General features: G+C 43.6%; 2 protein-coding genes across 5 annotated transcripts; both read right to left on the bottom strand.

The window, feature by feature from the left end:
• Positions 1-636: 636 nt before the first annotated feature.
• ktn1 (kinectin 1) lies at positions 637-16,726 on the bottom strand. Of its 4 annotated transcripts, XM_079573973.1 has the most exons (36): positions 16,517-16,724; positions 13,066-13,742; positions 12,073-12,228; positions 11,874-11,987; positions 11,673-11,803; positions 11,496-11,600; positions 11,280-11,420; positions 11,071-11,177; positions 10,652-10,796; positions 9,825-9,921; positions 9,551-9,735; positions 9,390-9,458; positions 9,274-9,311; positions 9,094-9,184; positions 8,412-8,480; positions 8,279-8,316; positions 8,112-8,202; positions 7,147-7,212; positions 7,032-7,069; positions 6,855-6,945; positions 6,663-6,784; positions 6,494-6,593; positions 6,274-6,311; positions 5,803-5,893; positions 4,894-4,980; positions 3,882-3,971; positions 3,716-3,802; positions 3,558-3,647; positions 3,189-3,281; positions 3,026-3,094; positions 2,868-2,951; positions 2,457-2,540; positions 1,989-2,072; positions 1,745-1,834; positions 1,553-1,663; positions 638-1,470 (listed from the first exon to the last, which is right to left on the bottom strand). In XM_079573973.1, the coding sequence occupies exons 2-36, from the start codon at positions 13,739-13,741 to the stop codon at positions 1,441-1,443; spliced, it is 3,798 nt and encodes a 1,265-aa protein (XP_079430099.1). In that variant the 5' UTR covers position 13,742; positions 16,517-16,724; the 3' UTR covers positions 638-1,440. The 4 variants fall into 4 exon arrangements, with proteins under 4 accessions (XP_079430102.1, XP_079430099.1, XP_079430100.1 ...); XM_079573974.1 differs by lacking the exon at positions 2,457-2,540 and having other exon boundaries at positions 16,517-16,723; XM_079573975.1 differs by lacking the exon at positions 4,894-4,980 and having other exon boundaries at positions 16,517-16,723.
• A 278-nt stretch (positions 16,727-17,004) lies between these two features.
• msh4 (mutS homolog 4) lies at positions 17,005-22,089 on the bottom strand. The gene is made up of 20 exons (XM_079572942.1): positions 21,960-22,089; positions 21,704-21,874; positions 21,451-21,614; positions 21,259-21,369; positions 21,081-21,196; positions 20,791-20,964; positions 20,471-20,643; positions 20,314-20,381; positions 20,152-20,226; positions 20,014-20,078; positions 19,763-19,932; positions 19,544-19,680; positions 19,376-19,479; positions 19,009-19,133; positions 18,249-18,449; positions 18,063-18,181; positions 17,853-17,981; positions 17,567-17,741; positions 17,393-17,481; positions 17,005-17,320 (listed from the first exon to the last, which is right to left on the bottom strand). Exons 2-20 carry the CDS (start codon positions 21,747-21,749, stop codon positions 17,120-17,122), a joined length of 2,442 nt encoding a protein of 813 aa, XP_079429068.1. The 5' UTR covers positions 21,750-21,874; positions 21,960-22,089; the 3' UTR covers positions 17,005-17,119.
• Positions 22,090-22,390: the final 301 nt, after the last annotated feature.

Raw genomic sequence — 22,390 nt, 5'->3', positions numbered from 1 at the left:
TGTCTTATTCATTTCTACTTAATACTCCAGTGTGACACAAGAGCGAAGGGAATTCCAAATATTACGCAATGTACGGTATACTGAAAGTAGCTGAGAGATGACATTATAATCATAGGCAATCCCAAGGTTCTCACAGTGGAGCACCAGAACTAGAGTTGGAAACTTCAGCTACATGAATGCTGTGTACATGATCACGTAGAGATGAGAGCAGGGTTGTCTGTTCTCTGGTTGTTTCCATGATGGTAAAAGCCAGATCTCCCATCAGCTGACTGCAGCATGACAGTGTGGGAGAATGTGAAGAATGTGCTGATCCCATGTTGCTTACGGCCTTGACCTGACCCCCTCCCACCGTGCAGCCCGAACAACAGCGCTGTTGTTGGGATGCTATTAACATGCGGGAGATGAAAGCAATGCCTTCTCTGGACACAAGGAGCTACAACCATTTTCATCAATTAGAAGCCTTCAAGTAATGCCATACAATAAAATTCATTCTTCAGACATTTTCTACTGGCAAGTTTGGAAGTAAAAGCTTGTGATGAACAAAGATTTCTCTGGTCAAAAGAGAACTGATAAAGTGCTGTGCTGGTAAAAGAATAGAAAACCACTGAAGGATTATCAAGCATCCCTTTTTATTAACATCACCTGTTACAAAATAACTAAACTTTCCGTGTTAATGAACTTAACAATAGAGCGAGTGTTGATTACAGATGACATGGGACGCAAGACAAGTTGCATTGGGATTTAAAACCTCAACACAGTTGATCTCACCATTTCTGTCCAACAGGTCACAAAATCCTTGTTATTTGGAGCTACAGTATAGAGTTGTGTGCAATATGCATGCGTCTCCAAATAGTGATCTTCGGATATGCTGACACTACTAATGTCCCTACCCAGTATTGTTCCAAAGTGTGCACAATGCTTCAGTTCATCAATATACAAGTGTGTAGTTTGATAGGTTAAAAAATATAAAGAATGTTGCGTCTTAGCAAGTCCTAGCTCATACTTTTAAACAATATATTAAGTTAACAGAAAAGTAATGAAAACCAGTTTATTTCAACGTATAATTGCCCTTTGAGACGAATAAAAAACCTACTGCAGTATTTAGTATAATTTAAAACAATATGTGATTGAAACAGAGGAATGGTTGCCACAAGAAGAGCTGAGAAGGTTCTACTAAAATGATCTGGCTGATGAAGAGGAATGTGGTGTAGTGCGTGCATTTTTGGTACAGTGTCTGGAGTTTGTGGAATAAAAGTCTGTTCCCTGTGAATCACCACAGGCATTTCCCGCCAGCGTCATGGATATGTGCTGGAGAACAGGTGAGGTGACCAGAGAGAGTGAAGGGAAAGTGGCTGAGTGGGTAAGACAGTTTGAAGTGAAGGTAGTAGTGATGAGACCCAAGTTCAAAGTTGATCTCTTTGTGAAAGGGGCCCAATCCCACTATACCTTGGGCAAATCTTTATCTGCCTCCTGAAAGAAAAAGGACAATCATGAGGCTTTACACTTGGACTACGAAGAAGCAATATGGTCCAACAGTTGGAACAGCTCATACCCCCGCCTGTCCCTTGGTGATCTGCTGGCTTACAGCCTGTAGCAGCAGCTGCAGTTCCTTTACAGTTTGGTTTAGTCCTGCCGCCATCTTTTCCTTTCTTTCCGTTTCATCCTACAAACAATGGCACATATAAACAATGGCTGGCAAAAACAAAAACAAATCATGTACAAAAAAAAACAGTAGAGTACATACATTCTGTGAGGTGCTGTTCTCAATCAGCTCGTCCGCATTGTCCGACACTTTGGACAGCTCTCCCTGGATCAGATCCACAGACTGTTGAGCCTACGGTAGGACAGAAGACACGTATGAAAATATAACAGGGGACTCAACACAACTGCTATGCAAACATCTTTCTTCACAATCCCATGCTGAAAAGCTACTGTTCATGAACATAGTAGAGTTTTCCTGTGATGGATGCAGTTCTTGTGGACATTACCTTGTACAGGTTAGCTGCCACTCTCTGCCGCTCATTCTCCTCAGACTCCAGCTTTGACAGGGTCTCTGTGAGCTGCGTTTTCAACTGTCATCAACAAAGAGAACGTGCTTTAGCAGGGAATTTACGAACATCCTAAAGAAGATCTGAAGCGCACCATAGCCCATTTCCATATCCCTTTGTAAAAAAGCGCTGGTTAGGCAGCTAGAACATGTAGCAGATACGGAGTAAAATATGTCTTATGAACAAGGGTGTTAGTTCTACCACTAGAGGTCATCATTCACAACCTTTTATTAGAAATGTGTGGTTCAAAGATACAAATGTAGTGTTTTGGATTAGATTATGAATGATGAGGACTTTGTTAGGAAAGAAGACTGAGACCCGTGTTCAGTTTCAGAGCAGACCACCCACAGCACTGGCAGCGACAGGGTGCAAAGGAGCGCTAGCTAATAGATCCAGTCCAGCGCTTACCAAAGTCAGCTCCTCATTCTGCCTGATGGCCTCTGTATATGAGCCATCTAGTCTGGTCTGCAATTCAGTCAACAGATCTTTGAGCTGAAATCAGTTTAAAATGATGGTTTTATTGGAATTGTGCGGGTTTCCAGCATCACTATAGCAGATGCGACGCAGTCAGTAAGTGTGGGCTCTAGATGAGAGCAGGAAAGACTGTGACCCTGAGGAGCCAGAGTCTAATGATGCAAATACTTCTGTGGCGCCTGACAGTTCTTTACAAGTGAGCATGAGGCGCTGTTGGAGATGTGTGCTGCAGAATGTTACATTGACGTCAACCACCTTCATTATTACAGCAAAAGCATGCACAAACTAAAAGACTAACATGTCGTTTGAAGAGTTTGTAAAATGAGTAAACTAGTTTGGACCCACCTCTCGGACCTCTGTCACATAAGTGGCACTCTCACGCTCCGCCCGCTCTAACTCGGACTCCAAGTGCTGCTTTTCCCGTCTCAGCTGCACAATAGGAATACAGATGGTATTAGCTGACAGGGTCATGTCCACACACTTTCTGTATGTAGTACACTAACATTATCAAGATCTCCTCCTTCGGTTAGTTTCTCAACCTCTTGCTCCAGCTCTGTAACTTTCTGGGACGTCTAAAGAGGAAACAAGTACAAATTTAATGGGAATGTTATTTTAGATTTTTTTTAGGATGGTTTGTTTTATTAATGTTGGCGGTTGATTCCATACCTCCCTCAGCTCGCCCTGGGACACTTCCAGTTTCTGCCTCCAGCGGGATTCCTCCTGCTCAACGCTGCTCTGGAGACGCTGTAGGATGCCCTCCTGTGGACCAAACAGATATTACACCGTAAACATAAAAGCAGCTGCTGCAGTTGTATTATAGTCTTTCAGAATAATTCATCTGTTAAAGAACTATTTGATGATGAAAATTAAAAAGTAGGGACATAATCCTCATAATCATATTCATCGTCTTCACTTTGCTTTACTCCTCAGTATCAGTAATGTAACACATTGGCATCGCAAGTCCATTTTATATCAAAACTAAGCAGGAATTTCTGTGATGAGTTTCTGGGCTAATTCAGTCAAACCCTGACTTACTGTCTCTGCCAAAACCTTCTTGTAGGTCTCACAGTCTTTCTGAAGAATCCTTTGGCTTTCTTCGGCTTCTTTCAGTTTCTCAGCAAGGCCCTTGCGATAAAGTGCTGTTAGACAATGGTTTTGATCACGTTTAGTTCTTTATCGTACTGCACATGTACCTCATCGTCCCCTGATGCAGGGGTGGGTTGTGCAGCTGGGATTTCTGACAGTGCCTTCTCAAAGTTGCAAAGCCATTCCTGATGGTTCTGTTGGAGTGAAAACAAAAATGTAAACTCCAGCAGCAAACGCGCTTACGGTATGTGACCAACATAGTGCAAAGCCTACCTGCTCGGAGGGCAGAGGCACGTGGGGCAATAGTCTGTGCAGGACATCTCGACACTCAGCCCGGGACACCGCCAGTGCTGCCTCATTCTCCTGCAAGAGGTACAATCCAAACAAGGTTAAAAAACTAATTTGATCACAAAAAAACGACATTTCTCACAGCAACATCTTCAAACCTGCACATTCTTTAGTAATGCTGCTCCAACAAATTCACCCACAACTTTCTTTGGCCGTTTTTAATACATTTCTTTCCTTTCTCCCCACGTGACTTCCTACACTGCCCCGTCACAATGAACCAACCGGCCCATTACACAGTCACCAGGAAGCAGTGAAAACAAGCGCTGACAGCATTGAGCAGCTGCCGCAGAGCCCTCTGGATATAGTGCCTGAAGACATCTCTACTGTACTGATCCTGATCTCAGAGGGGCAGCTGCTGTGCTGATGGCTCAGCATGTCCCTTGCTCCTGGCGCAGACTAAAATACATACACTTCAACTGTTAATAGAGTGGCCAGTTAGCACGCTGCACGTCTGCATGAGGGAGATGTCAGGACTCATTAGGCTTGTGGGCACAGAGCATTAAGAAACATATGCATCGGAAGGCTTACAGGATGATCTATTAGTGCATGGACAAAAGCTGGACAAAATCACAAGTGCACGATGGAGCAGAACATGCAGAAACATGCTCAAACACAAGACGAGGTGAAATGATCGCCATGAATCTCAGACTAGTGACACCCAGTGAAATCATTGGTCACTGCACACTCATTTAGGAGCCTCGGAAAGCCTAAATCCAATCACCGTGAAACTACTTTTTGATTGATATTGATTTCTGATTCAGTTAGATTTCTTTTAACAAATAAGTTGACATGAGGCGAAATGAGTATGCAGCTTTGTGATGACTGATGCTGGGTCATTCATGGGAAGACAAGAGTGCGGGGGAAGGCGTCCGATTGGAACCAGAGTGAAGCAGACTTGAGGGGGGTGGAGGAGGAGGTGGTGGTGGTGGTGGCCGACCTTGACAGTTTTGCAGAGTTTCCCCTGAAGCATGGACTCGGTGGCGGACAGAGCTTCCATAGCGCTCCAGTTTTTCTCCCGAAGCTCCTGTTTTGGTCAGTTTCAGAGAGACACCGCTTTAAGTTCAGCCTCAGGGAAAATGGGCCTCTATCACAAACTACTGGAATGGACTGACAAGAGAAGTGACTAGGTTTATACTGCACTCTGCTTGTCACTCGCGCTCCAACATGTTTCCAGGGCTGGGCTTTCACATGGGTAAAGCTACATGCACTGAGGATACAGGTAGAAAGACTTGTACAGGAACAGATGAACACAGTGGGTATTTTATTCAGAAACTGGACTTATTACTTAGTTTAGACGTGAATGTGTTCAGAGAAAGAGTGCACGTGAACATGCTTTAGAGGGAATTAGAGCTGCACAATTAAACAAAATGTAATACAAATCTTTTCAAACTTCTTGTCTTAGTGTTGGGATTCATTATTTCAGATGAAAGTTGGAATAGTAGAAGTAATGGTGGTTTCTTACATCATAATAAAAACTCAGAAGGAGTAGGCTGGAGTAAGATGGATACATTTGATATTCAAATGCATATCTGAAATGGAAGTGCAATCGCAGTATTATCCAGAAGATGAACTGGAATTCTTAACTAGATATTCCTCCAAAATTGTGCAGCCCTAGAGCAGATATTTTCTAATGCTCTGAATGACCCACTTGATGTAACTAAATCAAGAATCAAGGCCTGTTGCCAATTCTAGCCACTCCAAATATATGCACTAAATAAAACATTGTAATAAGGCCATGCAATTCATATGGAACAGTGTCAATGTCCACCACGTAGACTTTAAAGAGGGTTTTAGGAAACACACATAAAGACAAGTATAATAGTAACTGCTGGAATAAAACACTTACATTGTTCTTCTTTCTGTGAAGCTCCAGAGAGTCTCTGAGCTCGGACAGTTCTCCCTGAAGATCTGAGATCTGTTTCTCCTTTTCGGACAACCTTAGACAGAGAGAGCACTGGTTTTACAAACACACACACCACGCTTTACAATCTGCTTATTGGTGTGACTAAATGTGTGCAAGAGACAGTTACTGAATTGTTTGTATCAGTGTTAATGATATCTGCTCCGATAATAATGGATGCAAAGTAAAATATAACGGAAGGTTTGTATTACAACCACAGCTGTATCTGATTTAGCACTATTATAATAATATATTTAGTTTTAAGCTCTTGGAAACTCACCTTGTGTTTTCTTCAGGTAAAGATTGAACTCCCATATAAAAATGTAATACCATGGTAATACGGATCATATGTATACAGTATATATGTGTATTGTGACCAAAGTGTAGTGCCCCAGTTCCCGTACAAAGCATACTTACTCTCCAAGAAGCTCTGTGCTTGGTGCCACTGTGACAGACTGCCATAGAAAGGAGAAGAAATAGTTACTTAAACCATGTCCAGTAATGGTACAGTATGGATGATAACTAGACCTGTCATGCCTTTTATTGATGATGTTAGTAATGTAAAGCATGATACTCTTACTCATACTCTTCCTTTACTTACACTAAGAGACAATACATTTGAGAATCAGTTCCTCACCTGTTGCTGCTGCTGTTGCTCCATCTTCTCCTCCAACTCTTTTGTTCTGGTCTCTAGTTCAGCCTCTAGTCTCTGGATCTCCTGACCTTTGGCCGTCAGCCTGTGCACCACATGCGTGTTATGGATCTGCCTCATGAGGTCTATGCCGTGTGACGTTTATGAGTCTTACTGTTGCTCGAGCTGCTGGAGCTGGGCACTGAAGTCGGTCTGCTCCTGGCTCGTCTCTGGCGTTTCTCTCTGTCTCAGCTGCTCCATCTCTGCCTGCAGGGCGGCCAACTGCTGCTCCAGAGACTATCACAGGGAAGAGATGTTTTACACACAGTAGCTCCACCAACAAAGAGTAACTCATTTTGGACCAAACCTCAGCTCTCGTTGCTTGAGCAGAGCCATTGTCCTGTGCTGCCTGGAGACTCTCCTGTAGTGATTTAACTTTCATACCCCATTCTTCAATCCTGAAACGTAAGTGGCCATTATATGCAGTGATCGCTCAGTAATGGGCTGATTCAGATGAATTTGGTTTGCATGTAACTACACTTACTGGCCATTATAGTCCTGTACTGTCGATTCGGACGATGCCTACAATAATGGACGAGATGAGCCAGTTAAAAAGTTAAGCATAAGAAAGAAGTGGACATTAACGCTCAAATTCTCACCTGTTCCAGCTGCTTCTTCAGAGCATCGATCTCCTGTCTTAAAGCCTCAGACTCATCTCTCGTAGCCTACACAAGAAACAATAGATTTTGAATTTACAAGTAGAGAGTTGTTAAATATTTATAGAAAATACTTATATAAAAAGGTGCATTTAAGATGTATTAGACTGCTTTCACGTCACACCCGCCACATTGTAAAGATCACCCAGATCACTGCAGACTTCCTATGAGACATTGATTAAAGGAGGGACAGTTGCATAATAGTCCTCCGTCATGTCTGTCAGTCTACTCTACCCCAGGGCATCTGTGGCTACATACAGTACGCATGTACATACAGTACATACAGTACGCATGTAGCCTACACCACAGTGTGGGGAGAACAACTAGAGTCTAGCAATTTTGTAAAGCACTTTTAGATGAAGTAAACTTTCAAAATTTTATTAATCACAATTAATTTTAATCATGTGATTATTATATTGATCACCAATAATAGGCCGACAAACTTGAAGAATTTGGGCACAATTTATGAAAAATGTTAAATAATTAGGCCTATAAACGAAAAGGTAACTGTTAAAATGGTGTTTGATCATAAATCCACTTGGACACAGGCTGAAGGTAAATTTAACTGACCTACTAAGCACTTTGGGTGAAGGCCCTTTACCTTAACTCTACGTGAGTGTAAGCTGCAGGATAAAAACAAAATGCCAGTGTCTGCTACTTTTTGTAGTCTGGTTTGGTGTTTTGTGTTTGAGTCAGTGCGATCATTTTGACAGCCATAAATGCTAGTCATTGTTATTAGTTATCAGAAAATACTGAATTAAACTAATTACAAGTTGAAATTATAACCAAAATACAAAAACAAACAAAAAGCATAATACCCACTTTGTTCAACCATTGTTTCAACACACTGTTACAACAGTTTCTACAGCGCTCTCTAATCTAGAGCAAGGACAACACTCTGTGCTGACCTTCAGTTCTTCTTCTTTGTTTGCCACTTCAATCAGTCCCTTCTCCAGTAAGCCCTCAACAGTTTTCATGCTCTCCTCCTTTTCCTGGACACTGTGCAGGAAGCATGAGCAGTAGTTAAGCATTATCCAAATATGCAGCAGGACCTGCAGTCGTGTGTTTTACACACCTCTTTTGGATCTGGTCCAGAGCCATCTGAGAGGCAGTCTGAGCGCAGTGTCAGGGAGGTTCAAAGACAATGGGTGTGTCACAACAGGGAGACGTGGACATTGTTGGAGTAACAATAAGAACAGAGCACTTACCTGCACAGAAATCTGGGCCTGCAGATTCTGGATGTCTGCCTTCAGAGTCATGTTCTCATTGTGCAAGGCCTACACACGGAAATGTATTGTTCAACACAGTGAGAAACGACACACTTATGTAACCAACAGAAGATCAACTGATCAAATGTTCTTCATTATACTGTTGAACACACTGCAGGCTAAACGTGTTTGAAAAGTATTAGATTTCTATAGATGTTTTACATATGGGTTCAAAGGGAGGTCTGGGCTGAACAGTTTTAAAGAAAATGCTGCATATTTTTTGAGTGTAGTAAGATTCAGTTCAGACATTTTTAACATGTACTGGAGCATTAACACTGGGAAAACTGAAACTAAACTAACACAAGGATAAAATACATTTTAGAGCATGTTTGTGGAGGAATATAAAGTAACTTTAGCAGCGGTAAGAAGGTTTTTGTGATGCAATACTTGAAATAATAACTATTCATGTCATATTGTGCTGCTTTATGACGCACATCTTCTTTTCTCTGGTCTATAAATTAAATTGCCCGACTTGGCTCAAAGTGCACGAGAATGTAATAAAGCCACATCTTTAAAAGCAGCAGGCAAGTAACAGAGGAGAGACACATATTTAACATTCCCCAAATTCCTCCAGTGTAATCACCCAGTGTTCTGTTTGAATAGGAATCTGCTATGGAGTTACCTGCATGTCTGTTTCTCTGCCGGCTCCACTGCTCCTCTCTGCGTTTAGAGAATCTTCCAGACTCTTTCTTTGAAGCTCTTTATCGGCCAGACTACATTCAAGGGGGGAAAAAAGCATGTGAAAAACAACTCGAAAGCCAAAACATGTTAAATGAGGAGAAGAATGACAAAAATGTCTTACAGCTTTTGTAGTTCCTCCATGTGGGAGACATGGGCACCCTAAATGTACAACAGAAAGCTCATTAGCACACACACATTTTAGACAAGCTTTCAGTGAGACGCACTTGACCCATTTACCTGTGAGGTGACCTGGGCTTGCAGCATCTCATTTTGGACTTGAAGATTTTTGTTTTCATTGACAAGATCCTGAAACACAAATCGCCAGCATTACACGACACGATATGCATTGCTTTCAGCGTTTGACCTGAAAGACTCCCGACTCGGCTAAACCGTCTGACCTGAACTCGCGCTTGCATGGAGTCGTCTGCCGCGCCGTGTTGCGACGCCTCGAGCAGCTCCATGACCTTCTGCTCGAGCCCCTCCTTGGACACCATCGCCTCGGTCAGACTGCTGTGCAAGGTCTGGATCTCTCTGCTCTTGTGGTCCATCTCCGATTCCACTGCGAGCAGCTGCGCGTGGAGCTCTGTGCCCGGCGGGACAGTGTTGGTGTTACAAGTGCCGTTTGAAAATAAGGACAAAAAACAAACAAAAAAGCAAGTACGCTTTTATCACCTTCTTTAGAGGCCTGCAGGTTTTCTCTGTCTGCGTTGACGGTGTGTAGGAAATTCTGCAGCTCTTCCCAGCGGCGCTTTGCATCTTGAAGTTGGGCCTAAATTAAACAAACAAAACATTTGCTTACTGTTGCTTTTTGTTTTGTTATCAAATCAGGGCTCTAGAAACGCACTCAAGTCTAAACTTAGACAGAAAGTTTAATTTCAACTTCAGTTTTTTGTCTACATGTTGTGCCTAAACTTTTGCATCCCACTGTAGAGCATTTTGTAAACACCTCAAAAATCCTCGTTAGTTTTGTCATGGCCTTCACAGTGTGCAAGACTGCCCCAAAATATCTTGGTTCTGTAAGACTTTTATAAGGAAGAATAAACCAAAAATCAAGGCTCAAACTATGATTGCAAGACTTTTATTTTTGAAAATATGAATGTATCGTAATCTAAAAAGTAAAGGGAATGTCTCATCTTTTCACCTCCCCTTTGCTTCATCGCTCACACTAATAGCAATTTGGATCTGGGGAAAGCACCATTTGAGAAACTTCTGTAGGCGTCTAGCATGGAAGTGCTGTTTACGCACGGAGAAGCTTGAAAAAAGACCGCTTCCAAAGCAAACAGAATCCTCCCGACGAGGGTTGGTTTTCCCACACCCCTCCTCAGCTCTTCCCTCCCGACCTCCTCCCATTTCCCCGCCAACGCTAACAAACGCGCACACCTGATCCGAGGTGAACACGCATGACTAGACTTTGTGCAGCTCTGTTGGGTTGCGAGGCAGCTGGGGGGAAAACGAAGCGGAGGCTAAAACAACAGCGTATGCATCTGGATTAGCGTTACCTCCAGCTGGGACACGTTCTGCTTGTAGCTGACCTCCAGTGAAACCCTCTGGTGCTCCTCCTGCTGGAGCTTGCTCTTGTTGTCTGCCAGTTCATTCCTCAGGCTGGCGTACTCGGAGCGCAGCTTGTTTAGCTCGGCCGAATTCCTGACGAGCAACACAGGTGCGTTAGCCGTTAAATAATACGGTACATTGTATAATTGGACGTCATTATTTCAGATGGAGGACCGGGGCCTCTGGAGATTTCACATGAAAGCATTTAGACTCCACGCATTAAAAAAACAGATAAAAACATTTGCATTCTGACAGATACATAGCAGAATCAGCCATTTCCACTTAAAGCAATGTGAACTTTAATGTTCATTACTATGCACAGGTCTGGAATTAGGTGTAAAATGCTCATGATAGGTGCATTACTGACTTGCTCTCCATCTGGTTGGTGGCCGAGCTCACAGCGTCTCTGAGGATGCCATTCTCCTGTTGCAGGCGGGTGATCTGGCTCTCCAGCTGCTCACGCATCTGCTGAAACTGAACGATTTTTAAATTCAGTATCATTTACACCCACACAGCAAATCAGCGACACTTAGCAGAACAAGAGGTTCTCAGCGAGCACAGCTGCTGATGCGTTACCTTCATCTGCATAGTCTGGAGCTCCTGGTAGCTGCCCTGGGCCTTGGCCTGCATGCCCCCCAGTTCCTTCTCCATGGCTGCACGCTGTTCTCTCAGCATCGCTTCCACTCGGCCGGTTTTCTGCTTTTCAACCTGAAGCTCCTAACCCACAGAGGTCTATGTGAGTATAATTGTGGATTTATACCTATAATACTAAACTATATAAAAAAGCAATACCTGGCTAAGCTGTTTGACTTTGTCCTTCGCGATGGACGCTTCTTCTTGGAGTGTGTTAAAAAGCCTCTCTCGCTCCAGTTCGGCTGGGTCTGGCCTGGCAGCAGTCTGTAAGATAAATATACAGTTTATTCCATTTGCAATATGCACCCCGTTTTGTTGTTTGGTTCCAAGTCATACCTTGTGCCAAGTATTCAGGGCATTAGGGCTTTTCTCTCCAAGAAGGGCCAGCACACTGACGACCTCTGCGTCCGACAGCGCCAGACCGGACAGGCCAGAAACAAGTTCCTTCAGCTTCAGCCCTGTGTTCTCTGCACCGTTACAGGAAGAGTAGTTAGCAATACTCGTATACAAAGCTACATGAGTGGAACATCTCCAAACCTTTGTCAGCCTCGTTCTTTGGTTTCTTGCCGCTGCTCTTGGGCGGTGGGACATTGTCATTGTTGGTCGTCTGGTGGTTGGCCGGTGTGGGCGAATCAGCCAGTGGTTCCTCCACTGGATTAACGGAAAAACAAACAAGACAGAGTGTTACAAGGCTTTGGCATGATGCATTGATACATTAGCGATGTAGAATAAATACCAGGCTCAGTCTTCTGCTTCTTGGCGTTCTTTTTCTTTCCTCCGGTGACAGGTGGGGGAGCCCCATCCACAGCTTTGGTTTCAACCACAATGAGAGTTTCCTTTATAACTGGAACCGGCTCTGGTTTAGCTTCTTGCTGCTGGTCATCCACTGGAGCTGGTTTGAAGAGAGCAGTTGTACAATAATGACTCAAAGATTTTCTAACAAGTCGAGGTTGATCCTTTGCTTGCTAACGTGTGCGCCAAACACACTTCATTCTGCATCGATAAAGATTATTGATGAAGTAGAAAATTAGTTCCGATGGCCGGCCAATAGGACCACACCTGAGGAAAGCATAAACAGCATTCTTAACAGTCAAAACCAATAACCCCATTATAATCAGCTGGGTAACCGGTTTATTTTCTGCTAGTAGCCCCTGATTCACTTTGCCTATGGCATAAAGCTGTACACAAGCCCAATGTGTGCATATAATGAATCCAGGTAAAAATAGGGCTTTGAGGGTTTGGTTTGGTTCAGGACAGTGTATGTTAATGAACACACATGGGACTCATGCATGTAAACACGCAACGCCAGATTGTAGCCATGGGTTAATTTCCATCTCCCGCTCTCATTGAACCTGGCATATTGTACATGTTTTAGTGGTAACATCACCACATGCCGGTGACGGCCTGCAGATTGCGGCTAAAGGTGAAAGATTTCAACATCTCTAACCCTACTGTCTAAATGAACCTTGAAAGCTATGGTAGGGGAAACTAAGTAACTAGAGGAAACCTACGCAGACTGTCCAGGAACCGAACCTGGGACCTTCTAGCGGTGAAGCACGAACGCTAACCACTGCACCATTGTGCAAGAATCTAAATCAGGCAGCAGCAAACCCTTATTATTATACTCAACTATCTCTGACGTTCATGGCTTGACAAAGAGGAAATGGATATTGCAGGTTGAACTTTTGTAAAACAAAGGGCGGCCTGCTTATTCTTCAAAGTGACTCACCAGGCTCTGCCTTGGGTTTCTTCTTCCTCCTCCCAGAGCTCTGAGGAGGAGTTTGCTGGGCCTGGGCTGGAGCTGCAGACTGGACTTGCACCAGGACCTCAGCCTGGATGCGGGGAGAGGGTGAGCTGGACTTCTTACTCTCGTTCACAGGTTCTTCGGCCTTGCTGTTGACCGGTTTGGTGCCGTTCACCTCCGGCTCGTCTGAAGACACCGCTGAGGCAGCAGCAGCGGCGGCGGCGGCGGCAGCGGCAGCAGCAGCCTTGGCCGCCTTCTTGTCCTTCTTCTTCCTCTCCCTGACACCGGCTGGAGGGTCAGCTGACACAGGGGGCACAAAAGCAGCAGGGATGGGTTCAGGAGTTGTCTCTAGCGGTTCCTCGTCCATTTCCAGAGCGGAGTTGTTGGCACCGTCCAGTCCATCAAAATCCCTGGTCTCCTCCTCAGATTCGCCTCCCCCGCCCACGGCAGCACTTTCCTTCTTCTTGCTCTTTTTCTTGTCCGTCTTCTTGCGAGTATCTGGCTTTGCTGGTGGTAGTTTGAGATCTCGTTTCTGCTTGGCCAGTACTTCATCATAGGAGGTCTCTTTCATGAAGAGCCAGAAAAACAAGAACATCAGGGCAATGACCAGAGAAGGGGCCAGGATGAGCAGGTACTGAGAGTCATAGATATCCACCGCCATTCTGCAAAAAAAAACAACATTTAAATGGTGGCATTTTGTTCACTAAATTCTCTCTCGCTAAATTTTCAAAACATACATGAAAGAATAAAGAGAAAACATATATGACAGTGGCCGTCTTGTCTTCAGTTCTGGCACAGAGGTATTTATAACAGCATAGCTTTACAAGAGGTAAAAATACTCCCACATGTTCGGTACAGTTCATCTACTGACGACCGTTACTGCAGTCTGGCTGAACAACATCGGTTTATAGTGCGCTCGATAAGAAAGTCATAAATCATAGTATATGATATTTATAAGGTCAAATATAAAGTCACTATCCTGATGTGGACATCATACTTCCTAAATGAAATATTTTCTATTTGTTTATAATTGGACATGGCTGCAAATGAAAGAATGATTGCCCATTATTTTCAAAGCTCAAAGAGGCACAGAAGCACAGGTCAGGAGGAAAGTTAACCCCTGGCTAATGGAGCAGTTCTACGCCCTTGACAATACAGTCTGGCCAACAAAGAGTCACTTGTGAACTGTTTATAATGCCAACATACGACCTGAGGAAGCCACATGACGTGCGGTCCGTGCTGCAGACTGGGCCGTGTCAGTAAGTTGGATTAGGAAGATTACCCTTGATAATGAATTAACCTTCCCAGTAACACTTCCTGCCAACATGTGTGCAATGCTGCCGCCGACAGGATTTCACTTTCTTCCAAGTATTCCATTCACAACACACACCAATACAACAGCATTATTACATAACATTTCTAAACTATGTTATTACCTAACTAATCATATTTGTCATAAAACAGGTTATCACTTGGCTCAGGAACTTGGAATAAAAAATGCTACTTTAGAAGATGATTGTAAAGGTAAAGGTCACTCTTTTCAAAATGGATTTATGGCAAAGTCATTGCAGATTGTTAGTTTAAACATTAGAAGAGAGTGTGAAGATATGTGCATTTTCTCAGCAAGTAAAATAAGACCTGGGGTGGAAAGTAACTAGACACTACTCATGTGCTTCCATGGCAAATTTCACACATACTCCGCACTCCAAGATTGGGAGCTACATTGCAAATAATTTGCTCAAATACTGAATAAAACAGAGCATTTGAACAAGTAAGAAAATAGATAAGAAGAGGAAGTATCAGAGGTGGTGGTAGTAGCTATAATAGCAGTTCTTCTTTACATGAAGTGTTTACCAAACACTAACTTTAACTAAATTGCTAATGCTTTCTTATAAAAAACCTTAATGGATATTTGAATGAAGTACTTCTTCCACTACTGCACTTTTTAACAAGACCGCTAGTGCGACTCTCAGTTTCTTGTTATTGGAAACTCCAGAGCTGTACATTTAAAGCTATGACATAACTTTAAAATCTGGACTGGCTTATTGGCTGATCGAGAATGGGTGGAACTTGCATTGTTTCTCTCCCGTGTGTGAGTAGAAGGTGTGTGAATTTCCTTGTACAAAGTGAGAGCCCTGTCCCAGCATCAGAATGAGGCTGTGAGACAAAGGCCTCTCACGCCGTTGGCTGTCCCAAATCCAACCTACTGGGACAGGGCTGGAGATGGGAATTCAAGAGTGGAACTAGAAAGTCAATCTATAAAAGATCTACACAGCGGCAGTATAGAAGTTCATTTCAAAGCAGACCATGCAAAGAATGACTCGAACTGCTTCAACGCTCCGAATCAAATCGTACAAATGTAACAAGAAGTGGAAAAGTCATGGACAAACACTATTCCTTTTCCCTCAAGGATCTGTCTGATAAGTAAAATTATCAGTATCCGAGGAAGGGAAGGAAGCAAAGTACACAAAAAGGAAACATTAACTACTCGATATGAGTCATTTACCTCCGTGATAAAGTAATAAAGCTGTTTCATTCCAAGGTGTTCCAAAAAAAGTTACACTTTCACTAGGAATAAAAACTAAATAGTGCGCATGTGTGGGGCAACATGAATCAGCCACAATGGTTTTATTTAGCCTTCTGGCAAGACATCATCAAAGCAAAACGAAAGTAACTTATAAAATAGCACAGAAACTTGTTGGGCCATTTAAAGGGGCACCTCTGAGGGGTTGAGAGTACTGAATGTCCCAGCACGACTTGGCCACGTCAATTAAAAAAAAAATCACAGCCCGGTTCAGAGCGATACAACCTCACAAAATCAAAACTGTAGGTAAATATCTCACAGTATGACCCGTTTGTATCGAAAACATATTTAAGCTAGTTTAGCATCAAAGTCCCACGTTAGTAAAGCGATGCAAACGGAGCATAAAAAGCACAAAAAGAGGAACATATGACGATGACTTTGGTTTGGTTAAGCCTTGTTCGGACCAAGTACATTTCTGGACATCGGTTTCCCTGGATAAACGTTGACACATCGTTGCGGAATTGAATGAAACGTAGTGACGTGAATGAGCTCGCTGCTACGGCTAACATAGCTAGGAAACGTGAGGGAGAGCGTAATGCTAGCTTGTCCATTTAACAGCGCGGACAGGGAGAGGAGGCGATAAAGAAGCTATCAAGGTTTAAACCCTCTCTTCCTGGTGTGGAGACACGGGTCTGGCGTGTCTAAGTACTGACCCAGCCTCCCCCCCCCCCTGTCTCCTAAAACTCGGAGCCGGTGTGCTGCCTCTCTGCTCCCGCACAGCTCCGAGAGGCCGACCCCAGGCCCGTGTGTGTGCGTGTGAAGCCGAGCCCCGGCCTGGGACCACAGCGAGTGCCTATGTGGCGATTAACACGTACACACACACAGACACAATAACGGCACCTAGCGGCATACCTGTAGCTGTGGGTTGGCTGGTCCCTGTGGCGGAGAAATGGCGTTGCTCCGCGTTGACTCTGGCTGCACACTCCTGACTTCCCAGGGCAGCTCCAGCCTGGGGTGGGTGGGTGTCTTTCTTCTGCTGCTGCTCCGTCACACTATCGCCTGTCTCTGGTTCGCGGGGGCGGGTCACAGGCTGGCAATGGGTGTGCGCTTGTTTCGACTATCAGGATGTGCCGAAAGACTCCAGCATACGGAGCTGTCAACTACTAACATTAAACCCCGCCTTACCCTGCCGCGTGTACGTCAGCATTCAACACACGTAATCGACGTAAGGAGCGTCCATTGGTACAACAAACAAATACCTTAAAAGTATTGCATTGGAACATTTATTATGAAAGAATACATCAATGAAGCACTGAATGTATTGGATAAATACATAAATAAATACATAAATAAATGAGAATAGCAAACATGTGAAAATAACTTAATAAACTCTTCTCTAAACACAGAGGAGCCATTAAAGAGTGAACACAGGGCTAATGATTGAATTCCAAGCTCTCAGTCATCTATTCTTGAGTGCCCATCCTTCTGCCCCTCCTAGTGCTAATGCTGACTCAGTCATTCTTCCTCCGTATCCACAGATGCTGCTAACTGTTGTGCAGCCTGTAAATCAGCTTCATACTGCTTCTTCAGGCCCTTCAGGTACATGCGCAGACTTTCCGGGTCCAGTCGGGAGTTCCTTGCGGTCTGTAGAAGGCGGGTGGCCAGGTGGTACACTGCCCTCTGAATCTGTGTCTCGGGGTCACTGATGTGATTGGCCTGTAACAATTTCAGACACACTTTAAAGTAAATGATTATGGCATAACAGTATGTAGTCTGCAAGAACCGCACCATGAGCTGCCGGCTGACATTGGAAGCGATTGTCTTGGCCTGTTGTATAATGGCTGGAGGAAGGGCAGTCATTTCTGCTGCTTTGAGGCCTGCAAAAGCCAAACAAACAGTTCTTTAAAAAAAAACAAAAAAACTTACAAGCTATGGTTTGTGGATATTTAACAGACTTTGTACCGTAATGCCTTTCTTCAGAACATCCTCTGCTAATCAAGTATGTATAGACCACATTCTCATCCCCAGTTTCAACATTTCGTGTGTGTTGAACTGCCATGTGCTGATTCTCCACGTTGGGATATAAAGATTCCAGTTGGCAAAGCTCCAGAAAATGTGTGGCAAACAAAGTGAATGTCTAGGGAAACAAAGATGTGTTTAGTAGCAACAAAAAGTATTATTATATGGAATCTGACATGCCGCCTGTCCGGTTTCCAGCTGCATTGTGTGCAAAGTGTGATTACTCTACCTTCAGGCCAAGAAGGAACTCACAAACAGAATGACAGATGCCAATGCCTTCCTCAGCACTTGTACCTCGCCCCAGTTCATCTATGATGATCAGCGATTTGTCACTGACGTTGTGTATTATGTAGGAAACCTCAAAAAAAGTACAAGATTCATAGGGAATACTTTCCATTTACTGCAAATGTGAATGAGTTCGATGTTAAATTAGCCGTACCTCTTTCATTTCCAACATGAATGTTGAAGAACTAGTCTCAAAATCATCATCCACACCTATTCTGGTAAATATTTGATCAGCCACACGGAAAGATGCATAGTCAGCAGGCACATAGGATCCTAAAACATAATAATGTATTAGTTTTTTATAAGTATTGAAAAAAACTCTTTAGTACATGTTAGTTACCAATCTGAGCCATAATCTGACACAATGCCACCTGCTTCAGGTAAGTGGATTTGCCACTCATGTTGGGTCCAGTTATAATGACAAAGTTGCTGCCTTCTGAGATATAGGTATTGTTTGACACAGGCTGCTGCCCAGCGATCCGCTCCAGGATGGGGTGACGCCCCTGTTTGATGGCCAGTGTGTCTGTGAACTCTGGACGCACTGTGAAATGAATGGACAAATTACCAATAATTATCTTCATTCACGTAAATTCACTCCTCAAATTCAAATGCAATGCTAATGACTGACTGCTGTAGACATGAGTCAGCAAATATCAAGAGTTTTGTTGATAAAGGTATGTTGTTTATGCTGTAGATTTTGTGAGAGCTGTGAGCAGTCAGTACAGTCTGCTCCACTGGTGAGAGCGGCACATTAAATACAGTGTGTGCCTGTGCAGTCTTATGTAACAGGGGTAATGTGAGTGAGCTGGTTGGGATAGAGGGGGGCAGGCAGTCAGCACGTGTCTGTGTGGAGTGCGTGGAGACACTTTCAGACAGCTGAGGGCCAGTGCCACTTCCCACGTGGCTGATTGAGTTAGTGCTGCTCACAACCCACACAGAAAGAAGTGAGGCGAGCGGAGCTGCCAAATCTGTACCCGGGTTTCTGCCTCACAGGAGTGAATTTGTCTGCTTTATGTGCTTACACAAATCCTTCAGAGAACAATTCACTTTTCCTTTAGTTCAATATGGCATGTCAAGTGGCTTAAGTGAGTATTACTCACCATAGTCAGAGATGGTGCATGCGTTTGCAAGTGACAGCAGCATGTCCAGCATGGACACAGCATCAGACAGCTTATACAGGCAGTGGATGTGCTCATGGACAGCGCTCAGCAGCTGGCATACCACCCTATCAGGAGACAAGTTTAGACTTTACTCTGTGCTGAAAGACTACTGAGGTCATAGCCTGCCCTCTAGTGGCCTTAATGCATACATTCAACTAGTTACCAAAGGCAGTTTGAACCCACTAAAAGCAGAAAAATGTCATAGAATTCTCCAAGGGAAAAAAGGTAGCATTTAATGAAGCAGTGCTCATCTGATTGTTCTGAACGCTGTGTGATTGTGATGGATATTTCATTTATTGTGGCTCACACGTAAGACATGTGGAAGATCTCCCTCAGGGCCTCGTCACAGCGGTCATTCATCTTCATCAGATCTGCCGTTGTGAAGCTGTAATTGGTCTTTTGCTTGGTTACCTAAGTCAGACAAATGTTAACAAAGTATTTCTATATTTTAAGCATTTATAAGAGAACTCTGCACCTTTATGAACTCTGCGGGAAGTTTCCCATCCTGCAAAACAACTCCATCGAGCTTCATTTGGATATAGAATCCACGAGCTGTGCTGAAGCTTGTTCGCATTGGCAAGCCGTATTTTTCTGCCATTTGACTCACAAGTGCTACACAGGGCAACTAATTATTTTAGATTTTTTTGCAAAATATCTTTGAGATTAGATGAGAAATAAGAACTCGAATAAACACCGGCAATGTCATCCACAATTTCAGTGTAGGCTCTGCGGGCAATGTCCAGGAACTCGTTGATGTCTGGCCTGACTGCGTAGCATTTCTGGGTCCGCATGCTGAGACTCCCTTTCAGATATGTGGCGTCATCATTGATCACCGTCTTGATCTGTTCAAGGATTATGTCATATCTACAGGAGCAGGAATGTAAATTAAAGTTAATGAGCATTAATAAGGGCCTAAAGCGTCATTTTAAACATGTGAATGGTCACCTGCTGTCTTCAAGGGAGCTGCTGTATGCCCTTAGGACAGCAGTGTTGCACTCTGTCAGCACAGCCTACAGGTCATACAAATAATAATGATCAAATCATCAGCAATAAAAGAAAAACAAAACGGATCTAACATCTTACCCGCAAACGTGGCACCAAATCCAACGTGTGTTTGAGTTGAATGACATGTGTAATCTTTGCCTCAGCCACTTGAACCTGCAATTGTGCAACAGATTGTTTTCAAAGCATGGAAAAAAATATCAAAATTCTGGTGTGATAAAATGACAAAAATAGTGTATTTACAGTTTCCTGTTTGGGGATTTGAATGAGAACAGACAACAGCTGGTCAATGTCAAGGAAATGGCCTATTGCTGTGAGAGACATATGAAAACACTTATTCAAAAGTAGTACAAAACTACATCCTCAAGTGCATCCAACACTGATATTTGTTGGCTCTGACCGTTCTTTAAACCAAAGAAGAGTTCTTCGTTTTGCAGTATTTCCTGAATGCTGTCCAAGCGGATGTTTATAGTGTCCACATCGACCAAAGGCTCCAGAATATTGGACCGTAGCCTTCTGGCACCTCCAGGCGTTCTTGTGTGGTTAAGGACTCCAAACAGTGAATGTTCACTCCTACGTGAACATACAGAGGGTACAGGAAGATTTCAGTCCTCTGTTTATAATTTCTAGTTCATTGTGCAGTGTGATATTTCCAAGGTGAAATAACTGTGATCTGTGTTCAGTCTTACGTGTTCAATCTTACATAAGACATCCCGTTACCTGTGATCTCGGTTATTGATGACCAACTCTAAATTAGTGGCAGATGCCGAGTCGATCATAGCCGTCTGCTCACTCCCCGTGAAGCTGACTTTGAGAGACTTTGCAGCGTACACCGAGTCCTGAACGAACTCCAAGTACTTCAGCAGAGCCGCAGCTGCAGCCAGACAGTAGTACCTAGTAATAATATAAATCAAAATGTGCTATTAAGGAAAACTAATATAAGAACTGAGAACTGAGATGACTATGTTCAGTGTCAGAATGAGCTGGCGATATTAGGGGCGGTGGCATACTTAGCTTGTACTTCCATAAGAACCGTGCTGTACTCTGGTGCGCACAGTTGCTGAATGTACTCCAGTCCTTTTCTTTCATTAAAATACCTCCTCTGAATTGCAGTAAAGGGCACTCCCTGTCACAAGGGTGGCATTGTTTTAAAACCGTCTTGCGCTTCATGAATATATGTATTTTTACCAAGAAATTCTCATTAATCAGATTGAAGAGCTTTGTCGCTTTCCCTTTGTCGCTGGCTGTGTCTGGCATCAGTATCTCGAGCGGCATGAGAATATGAATCTTGGTTATAACCTTGGAACAAAAAAAAGCGTGGCATGCATATGTGGCTTGTGCATCTTTCTTCAGCGCTGAATAGTATTCTCAATGGCTCACCTTGGTGTACGTGCCCATGTCTGCAAATTGAGACAGAACAAGCTCTGGACATTTTAAGTTAAGGCTCGCCATGCCAATTTCCCCTCTAGCCAAGCCGCGGCCTTCAACCACAGCCACGATCACAGATGCTCCAGTTGTGGATGTTGCAGAGGAACAGCTGGTGGCTACAAAAAAAACAAAACAGAAAGCAATAAAGAAAGCGTGTAATGAGTAATGATTGACAAATGATGACAAATACGATTAGACACGGTACCACTGTGGTCAGTAAATGGTGTTCTGACAGAATGGGCGCCCGGCATGGATGACTTTGGGGTCCTGAGTCTGGGAGTGCCCCCACGACTGCGAGTGGAGGAGGTGGAGCTGTCTGTGCCAAAGAGTGGTGGATTTGGAGCATGATGTGACCTGAGGCTGTGAAGGATATGATCTGGGGGAAACAAGTAGGACTATTACACTTATAGTGGTAACAACACATTGTTTACCTAAAAAAGAAATAAGAATTCGGTTTAAACCTGCTGTGGCGATTCTTGGAAGAGATATACCAAAGCAGGAACTGGTACTGGCATCTTCCGCACTCAGGCGGGATGAAGAAGACCCTGAGGCTGGGCCATAAGAAGTTGTAGTGTTGCTAAAGTCTGCAAAACCATGAGAAGGGCCCTCGCATTCTGGAGTGTCGCCACCAGGTGTCACTTCGTCTGTGCTACTGTGAATCGATTGAAACATTTTACGTTTGCTAACGTATAAAACCGCAGTGTAAACGTGTAAATAAACGCTTTTAGCTTAGCAGTGGCTGGGGAGAACGCGGCGGGAGAAGTACTTTGGGCGCGAATCCTCTCTCTGACGGAGTTTATTTTTGGGATATTGATATAAAGTCACTATTGGTCAAAGCGATAGAACATATATAAAAAATAACATATCATTACGTATCAAATGTACATGTATT

This window comes from Gobius niger (genome assembly GCF_951799975.1).
Source record: "Gobius niger genome assembly, chromosome: 16".
Taxonomy (NCBI): Eukaryota; Metazoa; Chordata; class Actinopteri; order Gobiiformes; family Gobiidae; genus Gobius; species Gobius niger.
Note: the sequence above shows the minus strand (reverse complement) of the source record. Positions and strands in the feature narration are given on the sequence as shown.

Coding starts and splice junctions, on each gene's coding strand:
- ktn1 (XM_079573973.1), bottom strand. CDS start 13,741: ATGGCGGTGGATATCTATGACTCTCAGTACCTGCTCATCCTGGCCCCT. Junction 5,894..6,273: donor AGCACAGAGCTTCTTGGAGA/GTAAGTATGCTT, acceptor TCTCTGTCTAAG/GTTGTCCGAAAAGGAGAAAC. Junction 2,952..3,025: donor AAGGAGGAGATCTTGATAAT/GTTAGTGTACTA, acceptor CCTATTGTGCAG/CTGAGACGGGAAAAGCAGCA.
- msh4 (XM_079572942.1), bottom strand. CDS start 21,749: ATGCCGGGCGCCCATTCTGTCAGAACACCATTTACTGACCACAGTG. Junction 18,182..18,248: donor TCAGATTATGGCTCAGATTG/GTAACTAACATG, acceptor ATTATGTTTTAG/GATCCTATGTGCCTGCTGAC. Junction 17,982..18,062: donor TCATGTTGGAAATGAAAGAG/GTACGGCTAATT, acceptor ACTTTTTTTGAG/GTTTCCTACATAATACACAA.